The sequence below is a fragment of the Ranitomeya imitator genome, chromosome 6 (genome assembly GCF_032444005.1).
Source record: "Ranitomeya imitator isolate aRanImi1 chromosome 6, aRanImi1.pri, whole genome shotgun sequence".
Taxonomy (NCBI): Eukaryota; Metazoa; Chordata; class Amphibia; order Anura; family Dendrobatidae; genus Ranitomeya; species Ranitomeya imitator.
In genome coordinates, this window is record NC_091287.1 from 570,463,884 (window position 1) to 570,490,150 (window position 26,267).

A 26,267-nucleotide genomic window follows, 5' to 3' on the forward strand; every position below is an offset into this window, starting at 1 on the left:
GCAAGAGAACTACTTATGATATTTCATACCATATCGTGACACTGGGATACATATTTACAGAAAAAACCCTACTTCTTTACCAGACGGAGTTAGAAGCCCGAGTTTCAAGGGATGGGTAGATACACCGAGTGGGAATACGAATATATATTTTCGTGTTCTTAACGTAAAAATTGTGCATAATATTGTACAAAAACCAAACAAAGAATCTTTCATGAATTTCTGGAAAATTTTAAACAGTTCTCTGCAGTTCTCTGCTAGAGGAGATTTGAGCCTAGTCGTAAATTCCTTTGGGCAATAAAACCTCTCTTCCCCCATACATTGGCAAAGCAGCTCTTGGCTGAGCGAAAGGGAAGGAATTTGAAGCTACAAACTGTTGCAGCATCACTCCAAGAAGGGGGGCTTAGCCCACACAGGCTAGAAAGAAAACTAACTTATGATATTTCATACCATATCATGACAGAAGGGCCGGAAAGTCACTTACGGGCCACGTCCTGCAGGGAAAAAGACATTCACCAGAAGACACGGAAAACTTAAATAGGAAAGGATTTTATTGAATTTACATGTCTGTAGTCATCATGCAGTGAGCAGTGAAACCACTGGGGGCAGCAGATAGCCACCGGACCCAGCATCACCAGCCATGGCCACTGCATCCTGTGTGGACACCATGGAATCACCAGAGACCACCAGGCGTGGCCAGTGTACCCTATATGTGTGGACATCACGGAGGAAAGCCCTGGAATCAGAGACCACCGGCCATGGCCAGTGCACCCTATGTGAGGACACCATGGAGGAAAGCCCTGGAATCAGAAACCACCGGCCATGGCCAGTGCACCCTATGTGAGGACACCATGGAATCACCAGAGACCACCAGCCATGGCCAGTGCACCCTATGTGAGGACACCATGGAGGAAAGCCCTGGAATCAGAAACCACCAGCCGTGGCCAGTGTACCCTATGTGGGGACATCACGGAGGAAAGCCCTGGAATCAGAGACCACCGGCCATGGCCAGTGCACCCTATGTGTGGACATCACGGAGGAAAGCCCTGGAATCAGAGACCACCGGCCATGGCCAGTGCACCCTGTGTGGACACCATGGAGGAAAGCCATGGAATCACCAGAGACCACCGGCCATGGCCAGTGCACCCTGTGTGGACACCATGGAGGAAAGCCATGAAATCACCAGAGACCACCGGCCATGGCCAGTGCACTTTATGTGTGGACACCATGGAGGAAAGCCATGGAATCACCAGAGACCACCGGCCATGGCCAGTGCACTCTATGTGTGGACACCATGGAGGAAAGCCATGGAATCACCAGAGACCACCGGCCATGGCCAGTGCACCCTATGTGTGGACACCATGGAGGAAAGCCCTGGAATCACCAGTGATCACCAGCCATGGCCAGTCTGCCTCATGTCTGGACACTGTGGAGGAAAGGCCTGGCAGGGGACAGTATACCTGGGGCCGACATCTGATGACTGGTCCTGGCCCAGTATGTTTGTGGAAATGACCCATCTGTGGATGAGACTGTGGAATGGTAAAATCAGGGAGGCTTGTGGGAGACATAACACAGAGCGCTATACACAGGTACAGGTAAATACTGCATGGTCCGCTCCCCAGGACGTGGTCCCGTGTCTCCTGATCCATGCAGGGGAGACACAAGGAAAGTCTGGGAGTATATACAGTGACACCAAAGGCCGGCGGTGCCCACTCCTCAAGGGGCCTGGCACCATTCACATTGAGGGCAAGCAAAAGTCTCAGTATTACAGCCACCGACCAAATCCACAACGGGAACATGCTCAGCATCTACACCAGCGGGAGCAGAGGGAGCGTGGAGGCCGCTGCGCTGCAGGAGGCTCAGGTTCAGGGGCATAAAGTGCAGCTAGTGACGGGAGCTGGGACATTCACATACATTCACAGGGGAGCACAGGGGGGAAGCGAGGAGGGTCCTGGCTCCGGGGCCACACATCACTCCTTGGCCTTTCCGATTATAGCCAGGATGTACAGGAAGATGTTAATAATGTCCGTGTACAGGTTCAGGGCAGCAAACACATATTCTTCAGGGCTGAGTGACAGCTGCTTGTTCCCGAGGATCATCTGAGTGTCCACTGCCAGGAACTAGGGGAGACACAAGGAGGAAACTGTCAGCAACGTTGGGGAACAGAACATAATGGAGGAACCCATCAGAACAGCAGGAGGAAGGCGCACGACCACATGACGCGACCTCAGAGACCCTGAGCGGGGGTCCTCTTATATGGGGGCACTGTGATATCTTCGCAGGAGGTGGATGACAGGACCCAGCGGGGAACACATTTCCCAGGAGACTGCGCAGTGGAGGGTCGCTGTCACCCTTAGTTAAGACCCGGCCCTCACTGCAGCCCCCATCACTCTGATCCGACCCCTCAGCTCCAGCAGGTGGAGGAGCAGAACCAGAGAAAGCCACAGCTCAGCCTACCAGGACGTCAGCAGAGACATCTCTACTCCACCCCAAGTGATAGATCATGGGATGTGACAACCTATACCCACAAAGAGGTGTTGAGTCAGCTGAGCCCACACCAGAGAAGAGTAAAGATCAGTGACAACAGGGAGAGGGGCGGGTGTCAGGACTCACGCAGGTGAACAGAAGTGCCCCCAGCGAGGCGTAGACGATCTGCAGGATCTTGTTGCGGATGAAGATGCAGAGGATCGAAAAGATGATGAGCACCACCAGGCTGACCATCAGGACCCCCATGCAGGACGTGAAGTCGTATTTAGTCTGTGAAGACATGGAGGGTAAGAGAAAACGCTTTCCTCGGAGGATGGGGGTGGTAGTTACTGTGGGGCACACTCACCTGCAGGGAGAACAGGACCACGGTGAAGCAGACGGCGGCGGTGATGCCCAGCGCCATTATCACGGCGTCCGTCTCATAGAAGCTGGCAATCATTCCCACCATGTAGGAGAGGCTGAGGGTCAGGATGGACTGTGGGAAACAGATCGTGAGACTCGCCCTCCACATCCGTCCTCCCACTATATGGGCCCCTGATCACTGCACTTACCAGGGCCACCAGGTTCCAAGGGTGACGGCGACGAAAATCTCCACAGCAGCTGAGAGTAATGAGGGAGACAAAGAAGATGGCGTAGGAGAGGTAATACGTCCATGCGTTCCTCCTCACGTAGAGCTGGACCTCCTTCACAAAGGTGAACACAGCAACAAACGCGAAGGTGACGAGGAGCTGAGCCGTGAGGACGAGGAAGACCTGAGGAGAGGTTAGAGCGTTACCTCAAGGACATCACCGTGAGCAGATGAGCCGGGCACCGCCATCGCCAACAGAGCAAGCAGAGGCTCCAGAAATCGCCAACAGAGCAGGCAGAGGCTCCAGACACCGCCAACAGAGCAGAGGCTCCAGACACCGCCAACAGAGCAGAGGCTCCAGACACCGCCAACAGAGCAGAGGCTCCAGACATCGCCAACAGAGCAGAGGCTCCAGACATCGCCAACAGAGCAGACAGAGGCTCCAGACATCGCCAACAGAGCAGACAGAGGCTCCAGACATCGCCAACAGAGCAGACAGAGGCTCCAGACATCGCCAACAGAGCAGACAGAGGCTCCAGACATCGCCAACAGAGCAGAGGCTCCAGACATCGCCAACAGAGCAGACAGAGGCTCCAGACATCGCCAACAGAGCAGACAGAGGCTCCAGACATCGCCAACAGAGCAGAGGCTCCAGACATCGCCAACAGAGCAGACAGAGGCTCCAGACATCGCCAACAGAGCAGACAGAGGCTCCAGACATCGCCAACAGAGCAGACAGAGGCTCCAGACATCGCCAACAGAGCAGGCAGAGGCTCCAGACATCGCCAACAGAGCAGACAGAGGCTCCAGACATCGCCAACAGAGCAGACAGAGGCTCCAGACATCGCCAACAGAGCAGAGGCTCCAGACACCGCCAACAGAGCAGACAGAGGCTCCAGACATCGCCAACAGAGCAGGCAGAGGCTCCAGACATCGCCAACAGAGCAGACAGAGGCTCCAGACACCGCCAACAGAGCAGACAGAGGCTCCAGACATCGCCAACAGAGCAGGCAGAGGCTCCAGACATCGCCAACAAAGCAGAGGCTCCAGACACCGCCAACAGAGCAGAGGCTCCAGACACCGCCAACAGAGCAGGCAGAGGCTCCAGACATCGCCAACAGAGCAGAGGCTCCAGACACCGCCAACAGAGCAGACAGAGGCTCCAGACATCGCCAACAGAGCAGAGGCTCCAGACACCGCCAACAGAGCAGACAGAGGCTCCAGACATCGCCAACAGAGCAGAGGCTCCAGACATGGCCAACAGAGCACCAATGATGATAGTTCTCAGCCCTCTTCAGCTTGGTCCTGTGGATGCAGACTTGTCAGCAGATCCCGAGTAGGACTCAGACCGTCACTTATCACTCAGGTGTTCACCACAAACCCAGGAGTAGCGGTCACCCTGTCGATGTCATCCATCCACACTGACCTTACGAATGAATGCTCGCCGGATGTTCTTATCATCCCAATGGCTGATGGGAAAGTCCTGGTTATCACAATATGAGGGGGGTCCTTCCTCATGATAGGTGGCGCTATGTATGGGAGACCCGAAATCTGAGGAAAGAAAGAAAAGGAGGGATGCAAGAGCTCAATGTCAAGCGTGGTCAGTAGACCTAAACAAGTGGAGTTAACACCAGGAACTGCCGGGATAGGACTGGTGGAGCAGTCTGCGTCGTATGCTCTGCTATCACTACGGACAATGTACCCCTTCCCCCGGATACCCCTGGGCCCAATTACGAGGGGGAGGAGGTAGATAGTTCAGTGTTGGCCCTGCCAATGTCAGACTTCAACAATCGGTGGTCAGTAAGTGCCACATTCTCCCTACCGCAGAGCACCCACCCGGGAGGGAGGCCGGGGAGCAGAGCACCCACCCGGGAGGGAGACCGGGAAGCAGAGAACACACCCGGGAGGGAGGCCGGGAAGCAGAGAACAGACCCGGGAGGGAGGCCCGGGAGCAGAGGACCCACCCGGGAGAGAGGCCGGGGAGCAGAGCACACACCCGGGAGGGAGGCCGGGGAGCAGAGCACCCACCCGGGAGGGAGGCCGGGGGAGCAGAGCACCCACCCGGGAGGGAGGCCGGGCAGCAGAGCACCCACCCGGGAGGGAGGCCGGGGGAGCAGAGGACCCACCCGGGAGAGAGGCCGGGGAGCAGAGCACCCACCCGGGAGGGAGGCCGGGGAGCAGAGCACCCACCCAGGAGGGAGGCCGGGGAGCAGAGCACCCACCCGGGAGGGAGGCCGGGGAGCAGAGCACCCACCCGGGAGGGAGGCCGGGCAGCAGAGCACCCACCCGGGAGGGAGGCCGGGGAGCAGAGCACACACCCGGGAGGGAGGCCGGGGAGCAGAGCACACACCCGGGAGGGAGGCCGGGGAGCAGAGCACACACCCGGGAGGGAGGCCGGGGAGCAGAGAACACACCCGGGAGGGAGGCCCGGGGAGCAGAAAACACACCCGGGAGAGAGGCCGGGGGAGCAGAGAACACACCCGGGAGGGAGGCCGGGGAGTAGAGAACACACCCGGGAGGGAGGCCGGGGAGCAGAGAACACACCCGGGAGGGAGGCCGGGGAGCAGAGAACACACCCGGGAGGGAGGCCGGGGAGTAGAGAACACACCCGGGAGGGAGGCCGGGGAGTAGAGAACACACCCGGGAGGGAGGCCGGGGAGAACCTGGGGATATATAGTATATATAGAGCATGTGACTACAGAGAGGAAAGACCGGTGCCATCTCCAGAGGATACAAGGAGGCGCTCCCTCCACCTGGAGAAAGACCGGTGCCATCTCCAGAGGATACAAGGGGCGCTCCCTCCACCTGGAGAAAGACCAGAGCCATCTCCAGAGGATACAAGGGGCGCTCCCTCCACCTGGAAAAAGACCGGCGCCATCTCCAGAGGATACAAGGGGCACTCCCTCCACCTGGAGAAAGACCAGAGCCATCTCCAGAGGATACAAGGGGCGCTCCCTCCACCTGGAGAAAGACAGGAGCCATCTCCAGAGGATACAAGGGTGCGCTCCCTCCACCTGGAGAAAGACCGGCGCCATCTCCAGAGGATACAAGGGGCACTCCCTCCACCTGGAGAAAGACAGGAGCCATCTCCAGAGGATACAAGGGGCGCTCCCTCCACCTGGAGAAAGACAGGAGCCATCTCCAGAGGATACAAGGGGCGCTCCCTCCACCTGGAGAAAGACAGGAGCCATCTCCAGAGGATACAAGGGGCGCTCCCTCCACCTGGAGAAAGACCGGCGCCATCTCCAGAGGATACAAGGGTGCGCTCCCTCCACCTGGAGAAAGACAGGAGCAATCTCCAGAGGATACAAGGGTGCGCTCCCTCCACCTGGAGAGAGACGGGAGCCATCTCCAGAGGATACAAGGGGCGCTCCCTCCACCTGGAGAAAGACGGGAGCCATCTCCAGAGGATACAAGGGGCGCTCCCTCCACCTGGAGAAAGACGGGAGCCATCTCCAGAGGATACAAGGGTGCGCTCCCTCCACCTGGAGAAAGACCGGCGCCATCTCCAGAGGATACAAGGGGCACTCCCTCCACCTGGAGAAAGACAGGAGCCATCTCCAGAGGATACAAGGAGGCGCTCCCTCCACCTGGAGAAAGACAGGAGCCATCTCCAGAGGATACAAGGGGCGCTCCCTCCACCTGGAGAAAGACAGGAGCCATCTCCAGAGGATACAAGGGTGTGCTCCCTCCACCTGGAGAAAGACAGGAGCCATCTCCAGAGGATACAAGGAGGCGCTCCCTCCACCTGGAGAAAGACCGGCGCCATCTCCAGAGGATACAAGGGGCGCTCCCTCCACCTGGAGAAAGACAGGCGCCATCTCCAGAGGATACAAGGGGCGCTCCCTCCACCTGGAGAAAGACAGGCGCCATCTCCAGAGGATACAAGGGGCGCTCCCTCCACCTGGAGAAAGACAGGCGCCATCTCCAGAGGATACAAGGGGGCGCTCCCTCCACCTGGAGAAAGACCGGCGCCATCTGCAGAGGATACAAGGGTGCGCTCCCTCCACCTGGAGAAAGACAGGAGCCATCTCCAGAGGATACAAGGGGCACTCCCTCCACCTGGAGAAAGACAGGAGCCATCTCCAGAGGATACAAGGAGGCGCTCCCTCCACCTGGAGAAAGACAGGAGCCATCTCCAGAAGATACAAGGGGCGCTCCCTCCACCTGGAGAAAGACGGGAGCCATCTCCAGAGGATACAAGGGGCGCTCCCTCCACCTGGAGAAAGACAGGAGCCATCTGCAGAGGATACAAGGGTGCGCTCCCTCCACCTGGAGAAAGACAGGAGCCATCTCCAGAGGATACAAGGGGCGCTCCCTCCACCTGGAGAAAGACCGGCGCCATCTCCAGAGGATACAAGGGGGCGCTCCCTCCACCTGGAGAAAGACCGGAGCCATCTCCAGAGGATACAAGGGGCGCTCCCTCCACCTGGAGAAAGACAGGCGCCATCTCCAGAGGATACAAGGGGGCGCTCCCTCCACCTGGAGAAAGACAGGCGCCATCTCCAGAGGATACAAGGGGGCGCTCCCTCCACCTGGAGAAAGACCGGCGCCATCTCCAGAGGATACAAGGGGGTGCTCCCTCCACCTGGAGAAAGACCGGCGCCATCTCCAGAGGATACAAGGGGGCGCTCCCTCCACCTGGAGAAAGACAGGCGCCATCTCCAGAGGATACAAGGGTTCTGTACCATGAGAACCATCAACCTGTTGATCAGATGATCTCAGGAGAAGTCACACAAGGAACCATCGATGGTTTCATAAAGACTGAGATGCTTTATTAGAAGACTATAACGATGTAAATGTGAAATGTTCTTTTCTAAACATTTGGTCCAGTGGATCCACTAGTCGCAACAGGTAACGTTGTGTTCTGCGACCGGACGATGGTTTGTGGGCTGACATGTGCCCCTTCCCATGGTCTCGTCCATTGGTCCATCCCTTGGCCCCGTCCCAGCACTCGGTTGAACATGTATTTTTATTAATTGAACACAATTAACTATGTGACCTCATGTAATCAGCTGAAAAACAGATCTGCAAGACCCCCACACCAATCACTCACCGCCCTGCTCTGGGGGGTAACCGCCCTGTCCGTATGGAGGCTGCTGATACGGCTGTCCTGGATATGAGGCTCCTGGATAGGGCCCCTGGTTGTAAGCCGGTGGGTAGGGGGGCTGCCCCATAGGTGGGTGATTGGGGTATGGAACAGCATTAGGGTACGGGACCTCTGTAGGATAGGGGGCAGTAGTAGGATAGGGGGCAGTAGTAGGATAGGGGGCAGTAGTAGGATAGGGCGCAGTATTGGGGTACGGTGGTTGTCCGTATCCTGGCGCTGGAACAGTATTTTGTCCAACTGGATAAGGGGGATTTGAGTAGGGGTCCCCTGTCACCAGAAAACTCTTCTCATGCGACATATCAGCACCTGAAAAAAAAAAAAAAAAGAGAACTTTACTGCCCATCATGGCTTCCTGGAGAGCGATGCCCATACATCACTGCCCCCCACATCAGCATCACTGCCCCCCACACATCAGCATGACTGCCCATCCCCCATAACTATACAGTCATGGTCAAAAGTATTGACACCCCTGCAATTCTGTCAGATAATACTCCGTTTCTTCCTGAAAATGATTGCAATCACAAATTCTTTGGTATTATTATCTTCATTTAACTTGTCTTAAATGAAAAAACACAAAAGAGAATGAAGCAAAAAGCAAAACATTGATCATTTCACACAAAACTCCAAAAATGGGCCAGACAAAAGTATTGGCACCCTCAGCCTAATACTTGGTTGCACAACTTTTAGCCAAACTAACTGCGACCAACCTCTTCCGGTAACCATCAATGAGTTTCTTACAATGCTCTGCTGGAATGTTAGACCATTCTTCTTTGGCAAACTGCTCCAGGTCCCTGATATTTGAAGGGTGCCTTCTCCAAACTGCCATTTTTAGATCTCTCCACAGGTGGTCTATGGGATTCAGGTCTGGACTCATTGCTGGCCACCTTAGAAGTCTCCAGTGCTTTCTCTCAAACCATTTTCTAGTGCTTTTTGAAGTGTGTTTAGGGTCATTGTCTTGCTGGAAGACCCATGACCTCTGAGGGAGACCCAGCTTTCTCACACTGCGCCCTACATTATGCTGCAAAATTTGTTGGTAGTCTTCAGACTTCATAATGCCATGCACACGGTCAAGCAGTCCAGTGCCAGAGGCAGCAAAGCAACCCGAAAACATTAGGGAACCTCCGCCATGTTTGACTGTAGGGACTGTGTTTTTTTTTTAAATGCCTCTTTTTTTTCTCCTGTAAACTCTATGTTGATGCCTTTGTCCAAAAAACTCTACTTTTGTCTCATCTGACCAGAGAACATTCTTCCAAAACGTTTTAGGCTTTTTCAGGTAAGTTTTGGCAAACTCCAGCCTGGCTTTTTTATGTCTCGGGGTAAGAAGTGGGGTCTTCCTGGGTCTCCTACCATACAGTCCCTTTTCATTCAGACGCCGACGGATAGTACGGGTTGACACTGTTGTACCCTCGGACTGCAGGGCAGCTTGAACTTGTTTGGATGTTACTCGAGGTTCTTTATCCAACATCCGCACAATCTTGCGTTGAAATCTCTTGTCAATTTTTCTTTTCCGTCCACATCTAGGGAGGTTAGCCACAGTGCCATGGGCTTTACACTTCTTGATGACACTGCGCACGGTAGACACAGGAACATTCAGGTCTTTGGAGATGGACTTGTAGCCTTCAGATTGCTCATGCTTCCTCACAATTTGGTTTCTCAAGTCCTCAGACAGTTCTTTGGTCTTCTTTCTTTTCTCCATGCTCAATGTGGTACACACAAGGACACAGGACAGAGGTTGAGTCAACTTTAATCCATGTCAACTGGCTGCAAGTGTGATTTAGTTATTGCCAACACCTGTTAGGTGCCACAGGTAAGTTACAGGTGCTGTTAATTACACTAATTACAGAAGCATCACATGATTTCTCGAACAGTGCCAATACTTTTGTCCACCCCCTTGTGAGGAAACTGTATAAAATAAGTAGTAGTTTCCCTGCCTGTTAGCACTGTTGTGAATTCTGTGGCAGAGCTTCCTCCTGTGGTCACAAGTGGTACTTCGGCTGATTCTCTCTGTGAGCTTCCGTTGGTGGAGAGAGTGGTGCTGCGGCTTCTGAGTTTCCTTCCTCAGGTGATGTGGTGAAGTCGTTAGGTGTTGCTCTATTTAACCCCACCTAGTGCTTTGATCCTGGCTTCCAGTCAATGTTCTAGTATTGGACCTGTTTCCTCCTGGATCGTTCCTGTGGCCTGCTGCTCTGCATAGCTAAGTTCTACTTTGCTATTTTGTTTGCTGTTTTTTCTGTCCAGCCTGTCTTATTTGTTTGCTGGAAGCTCTGGGACGCAGAGGGTGCACCTCCGTGCCGTTAGTTCGGTACGGAGGGTCTTTTTGCCCCCTTTGCGTGGTTTTGTAGGGTTTTGTGTTGACCGCAAAGTTACCTTTCCTATCCTCGCTCTGTTCAGAAAGTCGGGCCTCACTTTGCTAAATCTATTTCATCTCTACGTTTGTCTTTTCATCTTAACTCACAGTCATTATATGTGGGGGCTGCCTTTTCCTTTGGGGTATTTCTCTGAGGCAAGGTAGGCTTATTTTCTATCTTCAGGCTAGCTAGTTTCTCAGGCTGTGCCGAGTTGCATAGGGAGCGTTAGGCGCAATCCACGGCTGCCTCTAGTGTTGTTGGAGAGGATTAGGGATTGCGGTCTGCAGAGTTCCCACGTCTCAGAGCTCGTTCTATGTTTTTGGGTTATTGTCAGATCACTGTATGTGCTCTGACCTCCATGTCCATTGTGGTACTGAATTGCCTTATCATAACATAGCACCATAGCTGAGGGATTTTTGGCACTTCTGACCATGGTTCCAAAAAACACATGGTAGACCCTGGGCTCAAAAACCCCCCTTCCCATTACTTCAGAGTTTAGCTTTCCTTCTCAGAGAGTGTGGGGGTTTTAGGAGAGCCAAGGTATTTACGACCGGCATTTCCTGCCGTGTAAGCTCTTGTCCAGCTATAAGTGAACTAGAAACTTCTAGGATCCATGAAAGTTCTTTGTTCTGTTTTTGTAAGATATTATGCCGACCGTTTACGTTACGAACACAAAATATATATTCTTAATCTCACTCGGTGGACCTACCCATCCCTCGAAACACGGGCTTCTAACTCCATCTGGTAAAGAAGTAGGGTTTTCTCTGTAAATATGTATCCCAGATAGGACATATTTGATCTCATTAGAATGCTCATGTTAATCCAAGATGAATGCTGGGTTTGTTATGACTATGACATGTTTTGTAGCGAAGTTATAGAAAGTAGATAAATCTAAGGTTGCAGTACTCAGAATGCAGAGAGAGGAGGGTCTGGATAAGCCAGCCTTTCTGTGATGTCACAGGCTGCAGGTTTTTTAAATCTCTGCCAGATCCCCAGCTCTTCCTTTGCTTGCTTGCTTCTTCTTCTGGAAAGCCCTGCGCACGTCCAATGAGCTGGGACGTATGGTTGCTTGCCATGCAATGAACTGAGAACATGTGAGTGTTATCTTTTCTCATTTAATCCCTGTTTATTTTATAATTACCCTTGTACATATTTGCAATAGTCTCATTTGTAAAATCTTTATAAATTATTTTTGATAAAGCACTGCCTAATTATTATGGGATATAATATTTAATATTAGTTCATTCTCCTGTTCTAAACCGTACCCTAAGTCTTCTGAAGGGAAAATACGCTACTGCTGTTTTGGGTTAGCTTCGGACCCGTTTAATCGAAGCTGGTGGCAGCGATAGTGTGCAGACTTTTGGGGTTATGTTGTAGCGACTGCGGCGTTGATAATTATTGTTCCTGCCTGAGCGGGAGTAGTTATCGCGTCGCTGCAGCGTGCCCAATAGCCAGTACATAGCAGGCAGCCTGTCTGGCGACTAATTACCCAGGGTGCAGTACCTAATCTGACCTGAGAGTAAGGGGGCGCCAGAGAGATGCAAGTGTTAAGTGGAACTGTAAGCGGGATATACATAAATCCCTGCAGTTTGTGGTATATTGAAAGCAGTGGGATACCTAGAATAAGCCCCTGCTGTAAGCAAGAGGTCAATAGCCTTGTGTGTGGTTTTTTCATCACATTGTGAAGTGGAGGGATAACTAAGATAAGCCCCCCTGCACATGTGATAGCCGTCTGTTGGCCTAAAGTCACCCCGACCCGTGACGTAGGGGTGACGGTCACGGTGGGATTCCTGACAAATTGGTGGCAGCGGTCAGGGATTCCTGACACCCCTTTTTTATGTTTGGTGTGGAATTATATCCAATTTGGCTTTAGGACAATTCTTTTTGTGTTTTTTCATTTAAGACAAATTAAATGAAGATAATAACAAATAATTTGTGATTGCGATCATTTTCAGGAAGAAACTGAGTATTATCTGACAGAATTGCAGGGGTGTCAATACTTTTGGCCATGACTGTACCACAACCACCCACACAAGACACCACCGTATTATGGGAACTCCCACCCTTCATAAGACCCCGCTATATACCAGTAACATCCCCCCCACACCTCATAAGACCCCGCTATATACCAGTAACATCCCCCCCACACCTCATAAGACCCCGCTATATACCAGTAACATGCCTCCCACCTCATAAGACCCCGCTATATACCAGTAACATCCCCCCCACCTCATAAGACCCCGCTATATACCAGTAACATCCCCCCCACACCTCATAAGACCCCGCTATATACCAGAAACATCCCCACACCTCATAAGACCCCGCTATATACCAGTAACATCCCCACACCTCATAAGACCCCTCTATATACCAGTAACATCCCCCCCACCTCATAATACCCCGCTATATACCAGTAACATCCCCCCCACCTCATAAGACCCCGCTATATACCAGTAACATCCCCCCCACCTCATAAGACCCCGCTATATACCAGTAACATCCCCCCCACACCTCATAAGACCCCGCTATATACCAGAAACATCCCCACACCTCATAAGACCCCGCTATATACCAGTAACATCCCCACACCTCATAAGACCCCGCTATATACCAGTAACATGCCTCCCACCTCATAAGACCCCGCTATATACCAGTAACATCCCCCCCACCTCATAAGACCCCGCTATATACCAGTAACATCCCCCCCACACCTCATAAGACCCCGCTATATACCAGTAACATCCGCACACCTCATAAGACCCCTCTATATACCAGTAACATCCCCCCCACCTCATAATACCCCGCTATATACCAGTAACATCCCCCCACACCTCATAAGACACCGCTATATACCAGTAACATCCCCCCACACCTCCTAAGACCCCGCTATATACCAGTAACATCCCCCACACCTCCTAAGACCCCGCTATATACCAGTAACATCCCCCACACCTCATAAGACCCCGCTATATACCAGTAACATCCCCCACACCTCATAAGACCCCGCTATATACCAGTAACATCCCCCCCACCTCATAAGACCCCTCTATATACCAGTAACATCCCCCCACCTCATAAGACCCCTCTATATAACAGTAACATCCCCCACACCTCATAAGACCCCGCTATATACGAGTAACATCCCCACACCTCATAAGACCCCGCTATATACCAGTAACATCCCCCACACCTCATAAGACCCCGCTATATACCAGTAACATCCCCCACACCTCATAAGACCCCGCTATATACCAGTAACATCCTCCCACCTCATAAGACCCCGCTATATACCAGTAACATCCCCCCACACCTCATAAGACCCCGCTATATACCAGTAACATCCTCCCACCTCATAAGACCCCTCTATATACCAGTAACATCCCCCCACACCTCCTAAGACCCCGCTATATACCAGTAACATCCCCCACACCTCATAAGACCCCGCTATATACCAGTAACATCCCCCACACCTCATAAGACCCCGCTATATACCAGTAACATCCCCCACACCTCATAAGACCCCGCTATATACCAGTAACATCCCCCCCACACCTCATAAGACCCCGCTATATACCAGTAACATCCCCCCACACCTCATAAGACCCCGCTATATACCAGTAACATCCCCCCCACACCTCATAAGACCCCGCTATATACCAGTAACATCCCCCCACCTCATAAGACCCCGCTATATACCAGTAACATCCTCCCACCTCATAAGACCCCGCTATATACCAGTAACATCCTCCCACCTCATAAGACCCCGCTATATACCAGTAACATCCCCCCACCTCATAAGACCCCGCTATATACCAGTAACATCCCCCCACACCTCATAAGACCCCGCTATATACCAGTAACATCCCCCCACCTCATAAGACCCCGCTATATACCAGTAACATCCCCCCCACACCTCATAAGACCCCGCTATATACCAGTAACATCCCCCACACCTCATAAGACACCGCTATATACCAGTAACATCCTCCCACCTCATAAGACCCCGCTATATACCAGTAACATCCCCCCCACACCTCATAAGACCGCGCTATATACCAGTAACATCCCCCCCACCTCATAAGACCCCGCTATATACCAGTAACATCCCCCCCACCTCATAAGACCCCGCTATATACCAGTAACATCCCCCCCACCTCATAAGACCCCGCTATATACCAGTAACATCCCCCCACCTTATAAGACCCCGCTATATACCAGTAACATCCCCCCCACCTCATAAGACCCCGCTATATACCAGTAACATCCCCCCACACCTCATAAGACCCCGCTATATACCAGTAACATCCTCCCACACCTCATAAGACCCCGCTATATACCAGTAACATCCCCCCACCTCATAAGACCCCGCTATATACCAGTAACATCCCCCCCACCTCATAAGACCCCGCTATATACCAGTAACATCCCCCCACACCTCATAAGACCCCGCTATATACGAGTAACATCCCCCCACCTCATAAGACCCCGCTATATATCAGTAACATCCTCCCCACCTCATAAGACCCCGCTATATACCAGTAACATCCCCCCCACACCTCATAAGACCCCGCTATATACCAGTAACATCCTCCCCACCTCATAAGACAATCCCCTACAGGGATAAGACTCCTCGCTCCTCCTCTGTAATGACCGCCTTCGATCCCCCTCCTCTATAGTGACCGGCCTCCCCATCCTCCTCCTCCATAGTGACCGGCCTCCCCATCCTCCTCCTCCATAGTGACCGGCCTCCCCATCCTCCTCCTCTATAGTGACCGGCCTCCCCATCCTCCTCCATAGTGACCGGCCTCCCCATCCTCCTCCTCTATAGTGACCGGTCTCCCCATCCTCCTCCATAGTGACCGGCCTCCCCATTCTCCTCCTCCATAGTGACCGGTCTCCCCATCCTCCTCCATAGTGACCGGCCTCCCCATCCTCCTCCATAGTGACCGGTCTCCCATCCTCCTCCTCCTCTATAGTGACCGGCCTCCTCCATAGTGACCGGCCTCCTCCATCCTCCTCTATAGTGACCGGCCTCCCCATCCTCCTCCTCCATAGTGACCGGCCTCCCCATCCTCCTCCTCCATAGTGACCGGCCTCCTCCATCCTCCTCTATAGTGACCGGCCTCCCCATCCTCCTCCATAGTGACCGGCCTCCTCCATCCTCCTCCATAGTGACCGGTCTCCCCATCCTCCTCCATAGTGACCGGCCTCCCCATCCTCCTCCATAGTGACCGGCCTCCTCCATAGTGACCGGCCTCCCTATCCTCCTCTATAGTGACCGGCCTTCTCCATCCTCCTCCATAGTGACCGGCCTCCCCATCCTCCTCCTCTATAGTGACCGGCCTCCCCATCCTCCTCCTCTATAGTGACCGGCCTCCCCATCCTCCTCCTCTATAGTGACCGGCCTCCCCATCCTCCTCCTCTATAGTGACCGGCCTCCCCATCCTCCTCCTCTATAGTGACCGGCCTCCCCATCCTCCTCCTCTATAGTGACCGGCCTCCCCATCCTCCTCCTCTATAGTGACCGGCCTCCCCATCCTCCTCCTCTATAGTGACCGGCCTCCCCATCCTCCTCCATAGTGACCGGTCTCCTCCATAGTGACCGGTCTCCCATCCTCCTCCTCCTCTATAGTGACCGGTCTCCCCATCCTCCTCCATAGTGACCGGCCTCCTCCATAGTGACCGGTCTCCCCATCCTCCTCCATAGTGACCGGCCTCCCCATCCTCCTCCATAGTGACCGGCCTCCCCATCCTCCTCCATAGTGACCGGCCTCCTCCATAGTGACCGGTCTCCTCCATCCTCCTCTATAGTGACCGGCCTCCCCATCCTCCTCCTCCATAGTGACCGGCCTCCTCCATCCTCCTCTATAGTGACCGGCCTCCCCATCCTCCTCCATAGTGACCGGCCTCCTCCATCCTCCTCCATAGTGACCGGTCTCCCCATCCTCCTCCATAGTGACCGGCCTCCCCATCCTCCTCCATAGTGACCGGCCTCCCCATCCTCCTCCATAGTGACCGGCCTCCCCATCCTCCTCCATAGTGACCGGCCTCCCCATCCTCCTCCATAGTGACCGGCCTCCCCATCCTCCTCCATAGTGACCGGCCTCCTCCATAGTGACCGGCCTCCCCATCCTCCTCCATAGTGACCGGCCTCCCCATCCTCCTCCATAGTGACCGGCCTCCTCCATCCTCCTCAATAGTGACCGGCCTTCTCCATCCTCCTCCATAGTGACCGGCCTCCCCATCCTCCTCCTCTATAGTGACCGGCCTCCCCATCCTCCTCCTCCATAGTGACCGGCCTCCCCATCCTCCTCCATAGTGACTGGCCTCCCCATCGTCCTCCTCCATAGTGACCGGCCTCCCCATCCTCCTCCTCTATAGTGACCGGTCTCCCATCCTCCTCCTCCTCTATAGTGACCGGTCTCCCCATCCTCCTCCATAGTGACCGGCCTCCCCATTCTCCTCCTCTATAGTGACCGGTCTCCCCATCCTCCTCCATAGTGACCGGCCTCCCCATCCTCCTCCTCCATAGTGACCGGCCTCCCCATCCTCCTCCTCCATAGTGACCGGCCTCCCATCCTCCTCCTCTATAGTGACCGGTCTCCCCATCCTCCTCCTCTATAGTGACCGGTCTCCCCATCCTCCTCCATAGTGACCGGCCTCCCCATCCTCCTCCATAGTGATCGGTCTCCCATCCTCCTCCTCCTCTATAGTGACCGGCCTCCTCCATAGTGACCGGCCTCCTCCATCCTCCTCTATAGTGACCGGCCTCCCCATCCTCCTCCTTCATAGTGACCGGCCTCCCCATCCTCCTCCTCCATAGTGACCGGCCTCCCCATCCTACTCCTCTATAGTGACCGGCCTCCCCATCCTCCTCCTCCAAAGTGACCGGCCTCCCCATCCTCCTCCTCTATAGTGACCGGCCTCCCCATCCTCCTCCTCTATAGTGACCGGCCTCCCCATCCTCCTCCTCTATAGTGACCGGTCTCCCATCCTCCTCCTCTATAGTGACCGGCCTCCCCATCCTCCTCCATCGTGACCGGTCTCCCCATCCTCCTCCATAGTGAACGGCCTCCCCATCCACAGTGACCGGCCTCCCCATCCTCCTCCATAGTGACCGGCCTCCTCCATAGTGACCGGCCTCCCCATCCTCCTCCTCTATAGTGACCGGTCTCCCATCCTCCTCCTCCTCTATAGTGACCGGTCTCCCCATCCTCCTCCTCTATAGTGACCGGCCTCCTCCATCCTCCTCTATAGTGACCGGCCTCCCCATCCTCCTCCTCCATAGTGACCGGCCTCCTCATCCTCCTCCATAGTGACCGGCCTCCTCCATCCTCCTCCATAGTGACCGGTCTCCCCATCCTCCTCCATAGTGACCGGCCTCCCCATCCTCCTCCATAGTGACCGGCCTCCTCCATAGTGACCGGTCTCCTCCATCCTCCTCCATAGTGACCGGCCTCCCCATCCTCCTCCTCTATAGTGACCGGCCTCCCCATCCTCCTCCTCCATAGTGACCGGCCTCCATCCTCCTCCTCCATAGTGACCGGTCTCCCCATCCTCCTCCTCCATAGTGACCGGCCTCCCCATCCTCCTCCTCCATAGTGACCGGCCTCCCCATCCTCCTCCATAGTGACCGGTCTCCCCATCCTCCTCCTCTATAGTGACCGGTCTCCCCATCCTCCTCCATAGTGACCGGCCTCCCCATCCTCCTCCATAGTGACCGGTCTCCCATCCTCCTCCTCCTCTATAGTGACCGGCCTCCTCCATCCTCCTCTATAGTGACCGGCCTCCCCATCCTCCTCCTCCATAGTGACCGGCCTCCCCATCCTCCTCCTCCATAGTGACCGGCCTCCTCCATCCTCCTCTATAGTGACCGGCCTCCCCATCCTCCTCCATAGTGACCGGCCTCCTCCATCCTCCTCCATAGTGACCGGTCTCCCCATCCTCCTCCATAGTGACCGGCCTCCCCATACTCCTCCATAGTGACCGGCCTCCTCTTCCATAGTGACCGGCCTCCCCATCCTCCTCCATAGTGACCGGCGTCCCCATCCTCCTCCATAGTGACCGGCCTCCTCCATAGTGACCGGTCTCCTCCATCCTCCTCCATAGTAAACGGCCTCCCCACCCTCCTCCTCTATAGTGACCGGCCTCCCCATCCTCCTCCAACATAGTGACCGGCCTCCCCATCCTCCTCCTCCATAGTGACCGGCCTCCCCATCCTCCTCCTCCATAGTGACCGGCCTCCCCATCCATAGTGACCGGTCTCCCCATCCTCCTCCTCCATAGTAACCGGCCTCCCCATCCTCCTCCTCCATAGTGACCGGCCTCCCCATCCTCCTCCATAGTGACCGGTCTCCCCATCCTCCTCCTCTATAGTGACTGGTCTCCCCATCCTCCTCCATAGTGACCGGCCTCCCCATCCTCCTCCATAGTGACCGGCCTCCCCATCCTCCTCCATAGTGACCGGTCTCCCATCCTCCTCCTCCTCAATAGTGACCGGCCTCCTCCATAGTGACCGGCCTCCTCCATCCTCCTCTATAATGACCGGCCTCCCCATCCTCCTCCTCCATAGTGACCGGCCTCCCCATCCTCCTCCTCCATAGTGACTGGCCTCCTCCATACTCCTCTATAGTGACCGGCCTCCCCATCCTCCTCCATAGTGACCGGCCTCCTCCATCCTCCTCCATAGTGACCGGTCTCCCCATCCTCCTCCATAGTGACCGGTCTCCCATCCTCCTCCTCCTCTATAGTGACCGGCCTCCTCCATAGTGACCGGCCTCCTCCATCCTCCTCCATAGTGACCGGTCTCCCCATCCTCCTCCATAGTGACCGGTCTCCCCATCCTCCTCCATAGTGACCGGTCTCCCATCCTCCTCCTCCTCTATAGTGACCGGCCTCCTCCATAGTGACCGGCCTCCTCCATCCTCCTCCATAGTGACCGGTCTCCCCATCCTCCTCCATAGTGACCGGTCTCCCCATCCTCCTCCTCCTCTATAGTGACCGGCCTCCTCCATAGTGACCGGCCTCCTCCATCCTCCTCTATAGTGACCGGCCTCCCCATCCTCCTCCTCCATAGTGACCGGCCTCCCCATCCTCCTCCTCCTTTATAGTGACCGGCCTCCTCCATCCTCCTCCATAGTGACCGGTCTCCCCATCCTCCTCCATAGTGACCGGCCTCCCCATCCTCCTCCATAGTGACCGGCCTCCCCATCCTCCTCCTCCACAGTGACCGGCCTCCCCATCCTCCTCCTCCACAGTGACCGGCCTCCCCATCCTCCTCCTCCACAGTGACCGGCCTCCCCATCCTCCTCCTCCACAGTGACCGGCCTCCCCATCCTCCTCCTCCACAGTGACCGGCCTCCCCATCCTCCTCCTCCACAGTGACCGGCCTCCCCATCCTCCTCCTCCATAGTGACCGGCCTCCCCATCCTCCTCCTCCATAGTGACCGGCCTCCCCATCCTCCTCCTCCATAGTGACCGGCCTCCCCATCCTCCTCCTCCATAGTGACCGGCCTCCCCATCCTCCTCCTCCATAGTGACCGGCCTCCCCATCCTCCTCCTCCATAGTGACCGGCCTCCCCATCCTCCTCCTCCATAGTGACCGGCCTCCCCATCCTCCTCCATAGTGACCTGCCTCCCCATCCTCCTCCTCTAAAGTGACCGGTCTCCCCATCCTCCTCCATAGTGACCGGCCTCCTCCATAGTGACCAGCCTCCCCATCCTCCTCCTCCTCCTCTATAGTGACCGGTCTCCCCATCCTCCTCCTCTATAGTGACCGGCCTCCTCCATAGTGACCGGCCTCCTCCATCCTCCTCTATAGTGACCGGCCTCCCCATCCTCCTCCTCCATAGTGACCGGCCTCCTCCATCCTCCTCTATAGTGACCGGCCTCCCCATCCTCCTCCATAGTGACCGGCCTCCCCATCCTCCTCCATAGTGACCGGCCTCCTCCATCCTCCTCCATAGTGACCGGTCTCCCCATCCTCCTCCATAGTGACCCCTCCCCATCCTCCTCCATAGTGACCGGCCTCCCCACCCTCCTACATAGTGACCGGCCTCCCCATCCTCCTCCATAGTGACCGGCCTCCTCCATAGTGACCGGTCTCCTCCATCCTCCTCCATAGTGACCGGCCTCCCCATCCTCCTCCATAGTGACCGGCCTCCTCCATCCTCCTCTATAGTGACCGGCCTCCTCCATCCTCCTCCATAGTGACCGGCCTCCCCATCCTCCTCCTCTATATTGACCGGCCTCCCCATCCTCCTCCTCTATAGTGACCGGCCTCCCCATCCTCCTCCTCTATAGTGACCGGCCTCCCCATCCTCCTCCTCTATAGTGACCGGCCTCCCCATCCTCCTCCTCTATAGTGACCGGCCTCCCCATCCTCCTCCTCTATAGTGACCGGCCTCCCCATCCACCTCCTCCATAGTGACCGGCCTCCCCATCCTCCTCCTCCATAGTGACCGGCCTCCCCATCCTCCTCCTCCATAGTGACCGGTCTCCATTCTCCTCCTCCATAGTGACCGGTCTCCCCATCCTCCTCCTCCATAGTGACCGGCCTCCCCATCTTCCTCCTCCATAGTGACCGGTCTCCCCATCCTCCTCCTCTATAGTGACCGGTCTCCCCATCCTCCTCCATAGTGACCGGCCTCCCCACCCTCCTACATAGTGACCGGCCTCCCCATCCTCCTCCATAGTGACCGGCCTCCTCCATAGTGACCGGTCTCCTCCATCCTCCTCCATAGTGACCGGCCTCCCCATCCTCCTCCATAGTGACCGGCCTCCTCCATCCTCCTCTATAGTGACCGGCCTCCTCCATCCTCCTCCATAGTGACCGGCCTCCCCATCCTCCTCCTCTATATTGACCGGCCTCCCCATCCTCCTCCTCTATAGTGACCGGCCTCCCCATCCTCCTCCTCTATAGTGACCGGTCTCCCCATCCTCCTCCTCCTCTATAGTGACCGGCCTCCTCCATCCTTCTCTATAGTGACCGGCCTCCCCATCCTCCTCCTCCATAGTGACCGGCCTCCCCATCCTCCTCCTCCATAGTGACCGGCCTCCTCCATCCTCCTCTATAGTGACCGGCCTCCCCATCCTCCTCCATAGTGACCGGCCTCCTCCATCCTCCTCCATAGTGACCGGTCTCCCCATCCTCCTCCATAGTGACCGGCCTCCCCATACTCCTCCATAGTGACCGGCCTCCTCTTCCATAGTGACCGGCCTCCCCATCCTCCTCCATAGTGACCGGCGTCCCCATCCTCCTCCATAGTGACCGGCCTCCTCCATAGTGAACGGTCTCCTCCATCCTCCTCCATAGTGACCGGCGTCCCCATCCTCCTTTATAGTGACCGGCCTCCTCCATAGTAAACGGCCTCCCCATCCTCCTCCTCTATAGTGACCGGCCTCCCCATCCTCCTCCTCTATAGTGATCGGCCTCCCCATCCTCCTCCTCCATAGTGACCGGCCTCCCCATCCTCCTCCATAGTGACCGGCCTCCCCATCCTCCTCCTCCATAGTGACCGGCCTCCCCATCCTCCTCCTCCGTAGTGACCGGCCTCCCCATCCTCCTCCTCCATAGTGACCGGCCTCCTCCATCCTCCTCTATAGTGACCGGCCTCCCCATCCTCCTCCATAGTGACCGGCCTCCTCCATAGTGACCGGCCTCCTCCATCCTCCTCTATAGTGACCGGCCTCCTCCATCCTCCTCTATAGTGACCGGCCTCCTCCATCCTCCTCTATAGTGACCGGCCTCCCCATCCTCCTCTATAGTGACCGGCCTCCTCCATAGTGACCGGCCTCCTCCATCCTCCTCTATAGTGACCGGCCTCCCCATCCTCCTCCTCCATAGTGACCGGCCTCCCCATCCTCCTCCTCCATAGTGACCGGCCTCCTCCATCCTCCTCTATAGTGACCGGCCTCCCCATCCTCCTCCATAGTGACCGGCCTCCTCCATCCTCCTCCATAGTGACCGGTCTCCCCATCCTCCTCCATAGTGACCGGCCTCCCCATCCTCCTCCATAGTGACCGGCCTCCTCATCCTCCTCCATAGTGACCGGTCTCCCATCCTCCTCCTCCTCTATAGTGACTGGCCTCCTCCATAGTGACCGGCCTCCTCCATCCTCCTCTATAGTGACCGGCCTCCCCATCCTCCTCCTCCATAGTGACCGGCCTCCCCATCCTCCTCCATAGTGACCGGTCTCCCCATCCTCCTCCATAGTGACCGGTCTCCCCATCCTCCTCCATAGTGACCGGCCTCCCCATCCTCCTCCATAGTGACCGGCCTCCCCATCCTCCTCCATAGTGACCGGCCTCCTCCATCCTCCTCCATAGTGACCGGCCTCCTCCATCCTCCTCCATAGTGACCGGCCTCCTCCATCCTCCTCCATAGTGACCGGCCTCCTCCATCCTCCTCCATAGTGACCGGCCTCCCCATCCTCCTCCTCTATAGTGACCGGCCTCCCCATCCTCCTCCTCTATAGTGACCGGCCTCCCCATCCTCCTCCTCCATAGTGACCGGCCTCCCCATCCTCCTCCATAGTGACCGGCCTCCCCAACCTCCTCCTCCATAGTGACCGGCCTCCCCATTCTCCTCCTCCTTCTCAGTGATCGGCCTCCGCATCCTCCTCCTCCATAGTGACCGGCCTCCCCATCCTCCTCCTCCATAGTGACCGGCCTCCCCATCCTCCTCCTCCATAGTGACCGGCCTCCCCATCCTCCTCCTCCATAGTGACCGGCCTCCTCCATCCTCCCCTATAGTGACCGGCCTCCCCATCCTCCTCCATAGTGACCGGTCTCCCCATCCTCCTCCATAGTGACCGGTCTCCCCATCCTCCTCCATAGTGACCGGTCTCCCCATCCTCCTCCATAGTGACCGGCCTCCTCCTCCATAGTGACCGGCCTCCCCATCCTCCTCCATAGTGACCGGTCTCCTCCATCCTCCTCCATAGTGACCGGCCTCCCCATCCTCCTCCATAGTGACCGGCCTCCTCCATCCTCCTCCATAGTGACCGGCCTCCCCATCCTCCTCCATAGTGACCGGCCTCCCCATCCTCCTCCTCCATAGTGACCGGCCTCCCTATCCTCCTCCTCCGTAGTGACCGGCCTCCTCCATCCTCCTCCATAGTGACCGGCCTCCCCATCCTCCTCCTCTATAGTGACCGGCCTCCCCATCCTCCTCCTCTATAGTGACCGGCCTCCCCATCCTCCTCCTCTATAGTGACCGGCCTCCCCATCCTCCTCCTCCATAGTGACCGGCCTCCCCATCCTCCTCCTCCATAGTGACCGGCCTCCCCATCCTCCTCCATAGTGACCGGCCTCCCCAACCTCCTCCTCCATAGTGACCGGTCTCCTCCATCCTCCTCCATAGTGACCGGCCTCCCCATCCTCCTTTATAGTGACCGGCCTCCTCCATAGTAAACGGCCTCCCCATCCTCCTCCTCCATAGTAAACGGCCTCCCCATCCTCCTCCTCCATAGTGACCGGCCTCCCCATCCTCCTCCATAGTGACCGGCCTCCCCATCCTCCTCCTCCATAGTGACCGGCCTCCCCATCCTCCTCCTTCGTAGTGACCGGCCTCCCCATCCTCCTCCTCCTTAGTGACCGGTCTCCCCATCCTCCTCCTCCATAGTAACCGGCCTTCCCATCCTCCTCCTCCATAGTGACCGGCCTCACCATCCTCCTCCATAGTGACCGGCCTCCCCATCCTCCTCCATAGTGACCGGTCTCCCCATCCTCCTCCTCTATAGTGACCGGTCTCCCCATCCTCCTCCATAGTGACCGGCCTCCCCATCCTCCTCCATAGTGACCGGTCCCCCATCCTCCTCCTCCTCTATAGTGACCGGCCTCCTCCATAGTGACCGGCCTCCTCCATCCTCCTCTATAATGACCGGCCTCCCCATCCTCCTCCTCCATAGTGACCGGCCTCCCCATCCTCCTCCTCCATAGTGACCGGCCTCCCCATCCTCCTCCTCCATAGTGACCGGCCTCCCCATCCTCCTCCTCCATAGTGACCGGCCTCCCCATCCTCCTCCTCCATAGTGACCGGCCTCCCCATCCTCCTCCTCCATAGTGACCGGCCTCCCCATCCTCCTCCTCCATAGTGACCGGCCTCCCCATCCTCCTCCTCCATAGTGACCGGCCTCCCCATCCTCCTCCTCCATAGTGACCGGCCTCCCCATCCTCCTCCTCCATAGTGACCGGCCTCCATCCTCCTCCTCCATAGTGACCGATCTCCCCATCCTCCTCCTCCATAGTGCCCGGCCTCCCCATCCTCCTCCTCCATAGTGCCCGGCCTCCCCATCCTCCTCCTCCATAGTGACCGGCCTCCCCATCCTCCTCCATAGTGACCGGTCTCCCCATCCTCCTCCTCCATAGTGACCGGCCTCCATCCTCCTCCTCCATAGTGACCGGCCTCCCCCATCCTCCTCCTCCATAGTGACCGGCCTCCGCATCCTCCTCCATAGTGACCGGCCTCCCCATCCTCCTCCTCCATAGTGACCGGCCTCCCCATCCTCCTCCTCCATAGTGACCGGCCTCCCCATCCTCCTCCTCCATAGTGACCGGCCTCCCCATCCATAGTGACCGGCCTCCCCATCCTCCTCCTCCATAGTGACCGGCCTCCCCATCCATAGTGACCGGTCTCTCCATCCTCCTCCTCCATAGTGACCGGCCTCCCCATCCTCCTCCTCCATAGTGACCGGCCTCCCCATCCTCCTCCTCCATAGTGACCGTTATATTCCCCGGTTACACCGCACAGGAGCCCGGGGCCGCACACAGGACACTGAGGTGACGGGGCCGCTGACGCCCCTCTCCATGCACCGAGCTCTGCCCGCGGTACCGCAGCACAGGAGCCGCTACCGTGTGACCGGCGTCACCACAAGATCGCACTTACCGGAGCACCGCGAGCGAGGCCGCAGCTCAGAGCCGGATCAGTGACGTCACAACGCCGCTCCCCCTGCGTCTTCCACAGGATCCGCCGCTTGCCTCATTTTCAGACGTCTAGCCCCGCCCACAGCAAAGCTGGAGAGAAAGCACCATGGCAACCAGCTGTCCATAACAACCTGGTGGTGCGCGACAACCCACTCGTCCTGCACACGTGACCCCTACACCACACGTGACCCCCTCACCGTACACCACACGTGACCCCCTCACCGTACACCACACGTGACCCCCTCACCGTACACCACACGTGACCCCCACACCGTACACCACACGTGACCCCCACACCGTACACCACACGTGACCCCCTCACCGTACACCACACGTGACCCCCTCACCCTACACCACACGTGACCCCCTCACCGTACACTACACGTGACCCCCTCACCGTACACCACACGTGACCCCCTCACCGTACACCACACGTGACCCCCTCACCGTACACTACACGTGACCCCCTCACCGTACACCACACGTGACCCCCTCACCCTACACCACACGTGACCCCCTCACCGTACACCACACATGACCCCCTCACCCTACACCACACATGACCCCCTCACCCTGCACCACACGTGACCCCCTCACCGTACACCACACGTGACCCCCTCACCGTACACCACACGTGACCCCCTCACCGTACACCACACGTGACCCCCTCACCGTACACCACACGTGACCCCCTCACCGTACACCACACGTGACCCCCTCACCCTACACCACACGTGACCCCCTCACCGTACACTACACGTGACCCCCTCACCGTACACAACACGTGACCCCCTCACCGTACACAACACGTGACCCCCTCACCGTACACCAC

At 56.7% G+C, this 26,267-nt stretch overlaps 1 protein-coding gene across 1 annotated transcript; it reads right to left on the reverse strand.

Moving 5' to 3' along the window:
• Positions 1–530: 530 nt before the first annotated feature.
• On the reverse strand, positions 531–25,617 carry GRINA (glutamate ionotropic receptor NMDA type subunit associated protein 1). Its single transcript, XM_069732101.1, has 7 exons — positions 25,398–25,617; positions 8,109–8,468; positions 4,479–4,603; positions 3,036–3,236; positions 2,831–2,959; positions 2,611–2,754; positions 531–2,117 (listed from the first exon to the last, which is right to left on the reverse strand). Exons 2-7 carry the CDS (start codon positions 8,458–8,460, stop codon positions 1,968–1,970), a joined length of 1,101 nt encoding a protein of 366 aa, XP_069588202.1. The 5' UTR covers positions 8,461–8,468; positions 25,398–25,617; the 3' UTR covers positions 531–1,967.
• Positions 25,618–26,267: the final 650 nt, after the last annotated feature.

Coding starts and splice junctions, on each gene's coding strand:
- GRINA (XM_069732101.1), bottom strand. CDS start 8,460: ATGTCGCATGAGAAGAGTTTTCTGGTGACAGGGGACCCCTACTCAAAT. Junction 2,960..3,035: donor CTTGGAACCTGGTGGCCCTG/GTAAGTGCAGTG, acceptor TGTTTCCCACAG/TCCATCCTGACCCTCAGCCT. Junction 2,755..2,830: donor TGGTCCTGTTCTCCCTGCAG/GTGAGTGTGCCC, acceptor ATGTCTTCACAG/ACTAAATACGACTTCACGTC.